The 12,315-nt window shown below is 41.6% G+C and overlaps 2 protein-coding genes across 4 annotated transcripts; both read right to left on the reverse strand.

Annotated features, from left to right (window-relative positions):
- Positions 1–1,236: 1,236 nt before the first annotated feature.
- Positions 1,237–2,547, reverse strand: LOC134008514 (uncharacterized). 2 transcript variants are annotated; one of them, XM_062447930.1, is made up of 3 exons: positions 2,472–2,547; positions 1,736–2,238; positions 1,237–1,594 (listed from the first exon to the last, which is right to left on the reverse strand). In XM_062447930.1, exons 2-3 carry the CDS (start codon positions 2,199–2,201, stop codon positions 1,377–1,379), a joined length of 684 nt encoding a protein of 227 aa, XP_062303914.1. In that variant the 5' UTR covers positions 2,202–2,238; positions 2,472–2,547; the 3' UTR covers positions 1,237–1,376. The 2 variants fall into 2 exon arrangements, with proteins under 2 accessions (XP_062303914.1, XP_062303913.1); XM_062447929.1 differs by lacking the exon at positions 2,472–2,547 and having other exon boundaries at positions 1,736–2,347.
- Positions 2,548–5,772: 3,225 nt separating this feature from the next.
- On the reverse strand, positions 5,773–11,006 carry LOC134008513 (zinc finger protein 239-like). Of its 2 annotated transcripts, XM_062447927.1 has the most exons (3): positions 10,869–11,006; positions 7,368–8,338; positions 5,773–7,112 (listed from the first exon to the last, which is right to left on the reverse strand). In XM_062447927.1, the coding sequence occupies exon 2, from the start codon at positions 8,198–8,200 to the stop codon at positions 7,424–7,426; it is 777 nt and encodes a 258-aa protein (XP_062303911.1). In that variant the 5' UTR covers positions 8,201–8,338; positions 10,869–11,006; the 3' UTR covers positions 5,773–7,112; positions 7,368–7,423. The 2 variants fall into 2 exon arrangements, with proteins under 2 accessions (XP_062303911.1, XP_062303912.1); XM_062447928.1 differs by lacking the exon at positions 10,869–11,006 and having other exon boundaries at positions 7,368–8,375.
- Positions 11,007–12,315: the final 1,309 nt, after the last annotated feature.

The raw sequence follows: 12,315 nt of genomic DNA on the forward strand, positions 1-12,315 counted from the left end.
GAGTGTATGCAAATCAACACTATCAAGCATACACAGGTAATGTTACTGTAACTAATATCATACTGTTGGCTGCCGTATAATACATAATTGTATCTTGCCACTTTTATACACATAATTATGTAGCAAATATAACACACAGTAGTGTAACAGCAGTGAGCAATTCTCCAGAAAGACGAGATGTGTGGATAATTTAACACTTACTGTTTTTAATTTTACATTTCAGGATCCCTCCCAGACCCGCAAGTCTTGTCTCTTGGGGAAGGACTGAAAAACCTCAGGCCGCAACCACTAATATCCTCAGTGCTGCATGGCTTGTCTCAACTCTCCATGGTCGACTCCAGGTTCGGACCTGTGCCGCGAGGTTCACCCCTGTCCTACCAGTGTCCTCCTGTGGTCAAACGCGGAAATTATGTCCAACACCCAGGTGCACCAACATTCCCTAAACTGCCTTTAGAGGGGTCAACATTTCCCACTACTTTTCCAAACGTTGACCCAAACTCCCAACAGTTTCTCCATTTGGACAGCTTAACTGTGACACACGAGATGGCAGCTGAGAGAGAGGAGCAGACACGTGAGCAGTCTGAGTGCCCATTATGGCAAGCTTTACGCAAGCCTAGAGTGACAGCTAGTAGGTTCTATGAGGTTAGCCATGTGAAAGGGCCGTCTTCTGGTCAGACCCTGGCAGGGCGGATACTTAAGGGAGTACACCAGACTCCCGCCATGAAAAGGGGCCTTGAACGCGAGCCACAGGTGCTGGAACAATATTCAAAACATTTCAATGTAAATGTCTCACGCTGTGGATTTGTTATCCATCCCGATGCTCCTCACATCGGGGCTAGCCCCGATGCGAGGGTATATGACCCTAGTGCCATTCCGTGTTTTGGGCTTGCTGAAGTTAAGTGCCCAGACATCTCCAGCATTTCTGAGGCAGGACATGTAAAAATTGTGAATGGTCAGGCAAAACTGAAGCAGAATCATAAATACCACTGGCAGGTTCAAGGCCAACTGGCAGTAACTGGATTGAGTTGGTGCGATTTTATAACAGATACTGAGGGAGACTTAACAGTCGAAAGGGTCTGGAGGGATGATGAAATGATAAGAGATGAAAAAGAAGGTGGACCTGTACTTCTTTGGTACATATATGAATGTGTATCTTCAGCAGAAAGTGAAATGAACTGAATGAATAAAGGAAATGAATTATTAATTCCCTTTTTCTGAGTACATTATTTACATATTTACATTATTTGAATACTTTCAGGATGGACTGACCTTTACAATTGATTATAGATGAATGACTTCTCATTCATTATATACATCTCATTCAATATATACAATGTATTCAGTATACAGTTGAATGCATGTGATCGGGGGAAACACTATTCAACAGGGATGTAGCCTTTTAAATCAAGTGGTCCCTGGAAGTTGGTCATCACACAGCAGACGGTCCACAGCTGGTTGACTGTCCCAGACAAGGTTAGAGGGAGAGTGTGTTCCCAGATGCGATATTCCTTGACTCTGCGTATTGCTCTTTCCACGAGGATTCGAAGTCGGGCGATTGCTTGTGTTTTTAGAGCATCCTCTTTGGTGAACTGCGCTGTGGTTAGAGATGAAATAAGTTCATTTCTATTATTTCAGTGAGTGCCTCAGTACTTTTTTAAACATTTGTCTGCACACCTTAATGATTATCATTTTGGTCACAGTTTTAATTTGAAATGTTCATTCCTTTCATGCCTACCTGTCATCTTGAAGGGTGGTATAATCAGCATTGCCCCACGGTCAGCTAGCAGCTTCTCGATGGTGAAACCCTTGTCTGCCATGCAGCCATCTCCTGGCTCCAGTAAGTCCAGCAGTCCACTTTGTTCAGTCAGCTCTCGGTCAGAGATGGAGCCGGTGAAGAGACTTGACACAAAAGTCACAGCACTACATGGGGCAATCCCAATTAATCCCTTCAAGGTTGTCGTGTTTTTGTACGATGAGAAAACCTCAGACTGGAGAGTGAGGGATGATGGATTCTGGCATCGCACCTCGGTGCAGTCGATGATTACCCGAACATCTGGACTGTACTGCACAAATTTGCTTGGCATGGTGTTCTTGACTTGCTGTTTACTCATCCAGATGGGAAGGGAGCCAAGGAGCAGGTAAAGGTAGTTGGCCCACGTTATAACAACACGGGAGACAGTGGACACACTGACCTGAAACATGTCAGCCAGCACCTTCTCTTGCAGGCCTGCAGCAACTCTGCAGCAGAAAAGAAAAAACTCATCAACCAGTTGCAGCCTACGCGTTGGACTGGGAGAAATGGGTTCAAATGTTTGTCCCTTTTTCTGAGCTTTCGACCAATAAACCACCATGGAGGCAGATGGTTGAATTGCCTCCCAGAAGTGACAAAAAACATATCTTGACGTGAATCTTGTGTAAAAATGGATGTCCTTGTCTGAGACACAAAATCGGTGAAAATACACTTCACCCACTTTCAGCTGTGACAGCTCTGTTGTCAGCTCCTTGATTTTGTCTTCCAGTTGCTGTATGTGTGCAGCAGCAGCATCCAGTGCACCTGTATGAGAGGAGAGAAAAAATTAAAACATCTGACCCAGATTTTGTCTGTGACTTGCATATTGGAAGTTTTTTGGACCTCTAAAGCTACATGAAATAGCTTTTTATAGCTCAATATTCACCTTTACGTTTAATCAAGTAAGATATAAAATGCAATGTTTGTACTTGTGATGAAGCTGGTAGGTCATCATGAGGAGGTAGTCCAACATTTCAGAACACCGGCAAACACTGACATACCTGGTTTAGGAGCAGAACCGTAATCATGTTCTGTCATCACCACCGAAGCTGCGACCTCCTCCATCGCCTCTTCCTCACATGGTAGGGGCTGCTCCAGAGGAAGGGCTGGACAAACGTCATGGCCTAAGCGAGTTGATGCTCTTTTATAAGCAGACTCCCTTCTTGGCAGTCCCCAGTTGTTCCACTGGAAACGGGAGGGCACAGAACCGATTTGCAGACGCTTGATGCGACCTCGGTTGGTAAAGTTAGCCACGCCAGCTAACGCTAGCCTGCTAGCACTACCTGTAGCGTTAGTGTAGTCTGATTCACTAAAGTGCCGGCTACAAACAAACGTGCTACCTTGTTTTATTTTAAAGTTTGGCCCCTCATCCCGGCGAACCGCTTTAATCCACTTCTTCCTTAGACTCAATTCAGTCGGGAATCCATGGAAACTTAAGTAGGGTTGGCGTTGTTTGTTCGATTTACAAAGTGGAACAGAGCAGTGACATCTAGCCTTCGTTTCAGCCATTGTTGAACTGCGCCGGAAGTGGACATGCACAAAGTTGACAAATCCCGCCCATGAAACCCGGAAGCGTGATAATCCCCTATTGGAGCTGTATTCCAATTTAAGAATGTCTTCAAGAATCTCTTTAACCCTTGTGTTATCTTCGGGTCATTCTGACCCATCAGTCATTGTGACCCACCGTCGTATTGCGACAAATTTACCTCATACAAAAACAAAGTGAAGCATTTTCTTTTAACCGTCGGGCTGTCTCAGACCCCCCACATTGCAATGGTTAAAAGAAAATTATTTTTATTTGTTTTTGTATTGGGTAAAATTGGGTAAACACAACGATGGTGACCCGAAGGCAGAACAAGGGTTAAGAATCTCTTCATACCCTTCATGTGTTGTCATTAAATGTAACTTGGAAACAAGTAGTTTGTTCTGCATCTTTATTTAATCTTTCCCTACTATATAGTATCATTTTATGCATGTGTAGTGCACAATGATTAAACCTCAAGGACTTGGTTGTGAAAGGCTACAGTACAACTACATGATAGTCAACATGACTATTCAAATATGTACACATGTTATTTTAGTCTCTGCTATGAAAAGAGTGTAAAGGGTGACACAATAAAGGTAACGCTTTTGTCTACACCGCGCTGTCTTGGTCTTGCACCTAGCATCTTGGATTTCATAATGGTTGGGTGTGATGCATGGGGATGTATTGCATGCTCCAAATAGGGAGTCGTGATGTAGGCTACGGCTTCCCAGCTGATAGTGAGAGGAGAAAGAGGTGGTTTGATAAAGTCAACAGGAGCAAACTCAATATAACTCAATAACGACCACAATTAAAAGCATAGTAATGACAAAAATACTGTGGTTTAAATATAAGACAGCCCACTCCATCACATTTTCCCTCATCCAGAAATCTCTCATCCAGTGGTCTCCCATCCAGCGCTCCTTCAACTAGTGGTCTCCCATCCAGCGCTCCTTCGTCCAGTGGTCTGACATCCACCTCCAAGGCACTGGGCCTCCTTTTCAGCTCACATCAACATCAGTAGCAATGCCAGACTGCAAGGGCCATAGACACACACACATAAACAGACAGTAAGCTGTAATGATAATCACATGATGGACTGAATGTTACAATGGTCTCTAACTCATAGTTTGCTTAGTAAACATTCACTTTATGAATAGATTAACCATGTTGTACTATGTTCCTTGATGGTTCCTTGACACTGTATAATATCATCCAATTTCTTACTGTACCAACCCCCAGACTATGGTGCAAATAAGCGACCACAGTTACGGATTAATAATTAAATACAGCTTTCCTCTCACACAAACTTGTTTGTAGGCATTAGTTTCTCAATAAATATAAATAGTGCACTAAATTAGCTAGCTACACTGATCATTACATAAACAGGTCATCACTCACTTCGTAGCACATTGTTTTTGCTACGTTCTGGCTTCTACATGTCTAGCTAGCATCAAAAAATCTCGGCACTTTAACCCTTGTGTTCTCTTCGGGTCATTCTGACCCATCAGTCATTGTTACCCACCGTCGTATTGTGACAACTTTACCGCATACAAAAACAAAGTGAAGCATTTTCTTTTAACCGTCGGGCTGTCTCAGACCCTCCACATTGCGAAGGTTAAAAGAAAATGATTTTTATTTGTTTTTGTATTGGGTAAAATTGGGTAAACACAACGATAGTTCGTTATGAACCTTTGGGTCATGTGACCCGAAGGCAGCACAAGGGTTAAGATACTGAAATGTTAAATGTACTAGATGCCAGAAAATGGGCCAAGAACTTCCACATTCTTACCTTGGCACAACTCCATCATACAGTACTAGTACAGTACAACTGTTCATCAACGACGATGCTGCTGTGTTTGAAACTGATGCTAGCTCGCTCTAGTTCTAACTAGCCTACAGTACAGTACAGTACCATGAACGTAAAGGCAATTGACGCAACTCTTTCTCTTTATGACTCTGCAGGCAGCTAAATGGTACAAATTGGTATCCAGAGCCTCAACGCGAAAAAGTTAAACATCTTGACTAGCACTTTTTTTTAGCAAGGTTAGCTAGCCAAAACTCTCATATCTCGCTATCTACTGCGTGTGTGCAGTCTTTTGTTTACTAAGGTAGTCATAGCAAACCCAGGCATGGAAAGTCCATCTTCACACTCTGATACCGATCAACCAATGGGGTTAAGGTGACACCGTGACATACATTGATTGACAGCTTACCTCATTAGCTTAAGGACAAGGAAATACAGAAATAAATGTACACAGAAATAAATAAATACAGAAATAAATGTACACAGAAATAAATAAATACAAAAATATATAAATACAGAAATAAATGGCCATGTAAATAAATAAATACGTAATTAAGATGTTTTCATACATTTATTTTTATATATTTACATTTTTTTATGTATAAATACATTTATTTATACATTTATTTATTTATTTTTAATTTTGGCAGGTTTGGTCCTCCATACACGTAGCCTTACAAAAATGAACGACATTGAATAATTAAGAGGCGAAGTACCGTCAGAAACTACTGGTACATCTCATTCAGTTAGTTTAAACGGCTGCTATAATTTTAGCTGACCACTAGATGTCACTGTGCTCTCCAATTTCAATGCGCCAATAGTTCGGCTCTGGTTCGGCACAATCCGGAAGAAACTACCAAAGCTTCACAAGGCATCGTTTGCCCATCCCTACTCGTCACTCTCTGAAAATAAATCGGTATGGTCATGGAAGATGCGTTCCCTCCTCAGGGGACAATCTGCAAAATTTTGCAGCAGCAATAAACACGCCATTGTGTGATGTTGTCTTAGTGTGCGGAATAAGACTACCTTGGGCCTATAAATACCGTGATAAGTCACTTAGTATTGGATGGCAAGGTTCCCCGTTAACATAGTTGATGTGAATTGAAGGCAAAGCAAGGGTAGTTCATTTAAATAGGCCTAGCACAATTCATACACCATGGCAATTCAAAGTGCTTTACAAATGAGCAGAAGTGTAAGTGTAGTGTGTATTTATTAAAACAAACATTTAATTATGTGTAAAATAATAAAAAATATTAGTTGCATGATTATAAAGGAAGATAAATTAGAACGGACGAAAACGGTAAAACATTTTGCGCAAACATGTCAGCTCTCAATTGTGCGTGAGAGTGCTCTTGGGTGTGCGTACATGGGCTGAACATTTCAGCCCTATGCCTGGCAAGTGTGAAAGCGCCGAATTGCGTAGATGCCAAGAGCGGTATTGCAGACAGATTTCAATTATAACTCGCAACATATTGAAAGACATTTTTGGAGCTGTGAACTTAGTTCAAAAAAATGTACTATGAACTGAACTAGTTCATGTAGAAAGTGAACTTTCCCAACACTGTTTGTCTTTACCTAGCATATTGATTACTTGGTAAACTGAACCCATGTTCATTTTAATAACAAGTTTATTTGTATACAGTAGACTAACTTTTTACAGCAGTGAGAGTAGGATGTATGTATGTCCACACAAAAGTTGTATTATAAATGTTTGCATGCATGTCTGCTTATGACAAGGTAAATACAGTTAAATTACCCCAAAATGTCCTGTTAATTCCCGTTAATTCCCGTATATTCCTTTGAATATTCCCGGAATTTTGCAATCCTAGGTGCAAATGAACAACTGTCCCAGACGAGTGTCTGAGTGACCAGTGACAAAGGGGCTGTATCATTCAGGTTTCTGCCAATACAGCCCTACACGCTTTAATGTGATACTTTTTATATAATACAATACAAGAACAAATGTAGCTTGTGAAAGTGCTTGCTTAACCCTTGTGTTATCTTCGGGTCATTCTGACCCATCAGTCATTGTGACCCACCGTCGTATTGCGACAAATTTACCTCATACAAAAACAAAGTGAAGCATTTTCTTTTAACTGTCGGGCTGTCTCAGACCCCCCACATTGGAATGGTTAAAAGAAAATTATTTTTATTTGTTTTTGTATTGGGTAAAATTGGGTAAACACAACAATGGTTCGTTATGAACCTTTGGGTCATGTGACCCGAAGGCAGCACGAGGGTTAAGCCAGTTGAAGGCACGGTACACATGCACGTGTGTGCACATGATCAGGATGGTACCACCTCCTCATTTTGAGCCAGGAACTTTATTGTGGATACGCAGGTGAATTTTGAATAGGCTTTTTGTTTCACATACACAATCACAGTGTGGGCAGCTGTAGGTTGTCACTACTGTGTGAATCCTGCTGTGCTTCTTCAATTCATTACAGGTAGAGAAGGCTTTATCACAGCATTCACAGATGTAGGGCTTCTCACCAGTGTGTTTCCTTTTGCGGTGAAGGCTGAGAGTACTAGCCCGACTGCAAGTTTGACCACAGAGGTCACAGCTGTAGGGCTTTTTTCCAGTGTGGATCCTGCTGTGCTTCGTCAATTCAGTAGAAGAAGAAAAGGCTTTATTGCAGCATTCACACCAATAGGGCTTTTCCCCTGTGTGGGTCCTGCTGTGAAGGCTGAGAGTACCAGCCCGGCTAAAGGTTTGACCACAGAGGTCACAGCTGTAGGGTTTCTCTCCTGTGTGGATCCTGCTGTGAACTCTGAAAGTGTCAACTCGGCTGAAGGTTTGACCACAGAGGTCACAGCTGTAGGGTTTCTCTCCTGTGTGGGTCCTGCGGTGAACTCTGAAATGGCTAGCCTGGCTAAAGGTTTGACCACAGAGGTCACAGCCGTAGGGCTTCTCCCCAGTATGGATCCGGCTGTGAACTCTGAAAGTCTCAACTCGGCTGAAGATTTTACCACAGAAGTCACAGCTGTAGGGCTTCTCTCCAGTGTGGATCATCATGTGCTGCTTGAGGTTTCTGGATGAGGAAAGACTCTTCCCACAGGTGTCACCGTGCTGTGTCTCCATAACTCAGGTCTCTCTTTGTTCTCTGGTCTCTGGAAGCTTGTTTCTCTCTGGTTGATCCGCTCTCTGGTTGATCATCTCTCTGTAGTTTTTCTGGTGTTGGAGGAAGTCTCCCTTTGTCTCCGCCCACAATCAAGAGATCTAGAGGAAACAGTTCTCAGTTAATAAGCATTCAGCCTTCACACAAAAACATTTATTTTCTCTGTCATAAGGTTTGTTTTACATATGTAACAGTGGTCATTTTGTGAGAATAGTGTTTCTGTGGTTTATTTTGCCTGGAGAAACACAGAAAACTGCATGTCCAGCAAACAACTCCTTTTTATAGTTTTTTTTTTACAAAATAATATTATAAACAACTTCATTATACAATACGCAGCATATGTAAATTGAATACAAATTACTATGGTTTCTGATTGCATCGTTTTAAATCCAATAATAATAACAATATACTTCATAGCATATTTTTCATCTATGATGCACCAGAAATATAAAATTTTGTATTGAAAGCTGAGAATTACAAAACTAAAGAAACTAGTGCAGTTCAGTCAAGACACTCACGTGATTGATTTCACCATTTATTCATACACATGACAAATGGTTTAACATTGGCGGAATGGATGTACATGGGGAAGCGCTCCCTGCCTTCACTGCAGCATGCATGACATGAGGCAGGGAGCAACAAGTTAAATCCCCAAAACACAGACACTCCGCCAGTCTATACAGTGTTTCCTCTAGGATTTTTCAGTCAGTAGCCTGTCGATTAAGGTCCTCGAAAGCATGTACACTGTCTGCTTCATTTGATCTTGATAGGCTAATCATTCTGTAGCAAATAACAATAAACCCACTATATATTAATCAAAACTACTTCAGCATAATAATGCACTTAAAATACAAACAAGCAATACAAACGAGCAAGGGCAGCAATCGCTATCGAATCAACAGACGTGCAATTTAGCTAGACCGGGGAAGAATACAAACAACGAAAATCACCAGTTAACTTAATTTAAATTAGCAAGAACTATAGACTAATAGACTAAGTTTAATTTATTTATTTTTCTAGGAAAAATTATAGGCCCACTCACTTTGGCACTGGCCCGCCCAAAATACAATTTCTGCCTACGCCCCTGGCCGAAACACTGCTATAGTTTGCAGTCTTCATCATCACTTTCAATAACACATTTTCGCTTCTTCTGAATTTCCTCATGGCTGTTGATGTCTATCATTAGGTGCGTTCGACTTCATGCAGCGCAGGCGTCGCCTGCAGCCCGGCTGACTTGAAGCAGACAATGGCATTCTCAGCTTTAGGTCATCCGGCTGCAGCCGTCTGTCAGTGCCGCATGAAGTCGAACGCACCCAATATCGCTCATTTTGAAGATGACGTCAGAGGGCGAATAAGGATTCGTATCAGACCGGCGGTCAATACACGGCTGGCATGACTACCCATTAGCCAATCAGAACGCTCGTACTGTTGTTGCCATATAATAAATGTCCAACACACTTGATTCAAATGAATGGTCATAAGCAGGCTTCTGCAGAGCTGGATAACGACCCATTCATTTGAATCAGATGTATTGGAGCAGGGAAACATCTAAAACTTGCAGGACAGGGGTGCCCTGAGGATCAGGGTTGGGAACCACTGGTCTAGAGATCTGGAATACATTCTCCACCGCCTGAAACCGGTTCTGTCTCCTCCTTCTCTTGACCCACAGAGTTGTGCAGCCTAGTGCATCTTCTTATCTCCTGGTGTGGCCATTCTGCCTCCCTTATCTGGTAGGGCTCATTGGCCTTGAGCATGCTGACTTCTTGTTTTTCCTCTTATTCCCTTAGACAATGACATTTAAGTACTGGCGACATAATGATATTTGGAATATATGTTCAACATTATCATTACATATTTTGATATATCTGAAGCATTGATTGTATTTTCATCCAAAAAGAAGCATTGATTTTCATCCACACTTGCTAGCAAGTTAGTCGAGTGCCGGTGTCATCTAGCCCAGTGGTTCTCAACCCTGGTCCTCAAGTACCCCCCTGTCCTGCATGTTTTAGATGTTTCCCTGCTCCAACACACCTGATTCAAATGAATGGGTCGTTATCTAGTTATGCAGAAGCCTGCTAACGACCATTCATTTGAATCAGGTGTGTTGGAACAGGGAAATATCTAAAACATGCAGGACAGGGGGTACTTGAGGACCAGGGTTGAGGACCACTGATCTCTGTACTGATTTTACTCAGTACAGAGTAGTGTAATAGTTATTATATCTTGTACCAACGCCTTTTTATTTTCTGTCAAATATAATTTCACAAAGCAGGCGTTCACTGACCGCTACATCTACAGTAGAAAACATAACAGTAACGTTTACCACAATCACTACAAACATACAGCTATTCCCATTAAAGTCAACAGCTGAATCTAGCTAGTCGAGCTCTACTGTACACAGTAACATAACACAACGGAAGAAAATAACGGAAGGTCTACGGTAGGCCTACTGTAACTAGCACCGTGGTGAGCTTAAAACTAAGCTCACACACAAACGCAAATCCTGGACACAACGATGTCAAAAGCAACGCATAATGCAAACCTTGAGTCTAGCTGTTAGATTTGCAACAGGGCTTTGAACTTCAAAAACAGAAATAAAATGTAAGGCGTCACATAGTTCACTTTACATACCTCCAGTACGGTAAACAACTTTCAACCTTCAGACTGAGCAGCATAGCGGCGTTCTTCTTTTTCTTTTAATGGCAGATTGCCACCAACGTTCATGAGATGCAGCACCGCCACCTACTGTTCTGGAGTGAAGGGCAGTGCTCCTCCTACACTGGGATTTGGGTGAAGACAAAAGGACAAGAGGAAAACGAGTTCTATAGGATCCTACTTTGTATGGTTAAACATGGAAAACAAGATGCAAGAATGACTATTTTACGTATCTAGTGAGGTGGATTAGAATTAAATTAAGACATGAATCAAAAGAAGGAAATGTTTAGAAACTAGAGAGGGTACAATTTCTGGGGAAATTGTAGGGTGTGCTTGCTTGCGTCGGTTGCACAGGGGTCCGTTTTTGAATGACATTTTTTAAACTGATATTTCTGTATATTTTATATAAAAATGCATACTTATTATTTATAAAGATTACATAGATTTAAAAGCATTTTTTTTTGCTGCTCATTTACAACTGAAAATACGAGTGAAGTGTAGAATGAAATTGATCTTCTCATTTCCCCTGCAAAAGGCATCCTCATCGTTGAATCAAAACAAATACATTTGGCAGACCGGTGTAAAAATTGACCTAATCTCTATGACGTAAACGTCCTTCTAAGTTTTTCCCTTCTCGTGATATTTTCAGGCATTTAGCCTACTCATATTGCATTCATTCATGAATAAAGAACCCCCTTTGAAGATTATTCTACGACGTTACCGGCAGTAGAAGATTGAATCGCGATTCAAACAGTACCATCTTCTAACTGAAAATATGCCCCTAAAAACGTAAATAAGCTTGACATTTATTTAGTGGAAAATCGCTTTCATAAAAAGCTCACTGGTAGCGATCATTGTCAGTAACAACGCAAAGTGCGATATAGCCCTGTGTGGAGAAGCTGCCCCGGTAAATTGTACTACTACGGTACAGTACTAGTAGACTACTGCTGTGTTCGTCTTGGTAGCGATTGCGTTGGTTGAATTGGATTTAACGTTCCGTTGTACGGTTTAGGCTGAGATTAATTAGTTTCATGAACAGATTGACAAAGTTTAGGCTGTGGCAATGAAGTTAAGGTTAGCAGTTAGATAGACTTTTGATTTAAGTAAGGGGAGTGCCGAACATGTTCTGTCGCCGTTTGACTTCCTACAGCTTAGTGATGGGCATTCCGGCTCTTTTTCGTGAGCCGGCTTGTATGGCTCAGCTCACTAAAAAGAGCCGGCTCTTTTGGCTCCCGAAAAAATACATGTTTTAACTATGAATTTGATTATGATAGTTGTGAAAACAATTTGAATTAAATTATGAAATGAAATCATACTCGACCGTAACCACATATCTTTAAAAATGCATTGATTTGTCATGGCTCTCCTCCGAGTTTTGACTACTCTCTGACTGTGTGAGTTGGCTCGGCCCTCCCTCATGCAG

This window comes from Osmerus eperlanus, chromosome 22 (genome assembly GCF_963692335.1).
Source record: "Osmerus eperlanus chromosome 22, fOsmEpe2.1, whole genome shotgun sequence".
Lineage (NCBI taxonomy): Eukaryota > Metazoa > Chordata > Actinopteri > Osmeriformes > Osmeridae > Osmerus > Osmerus eperlanus.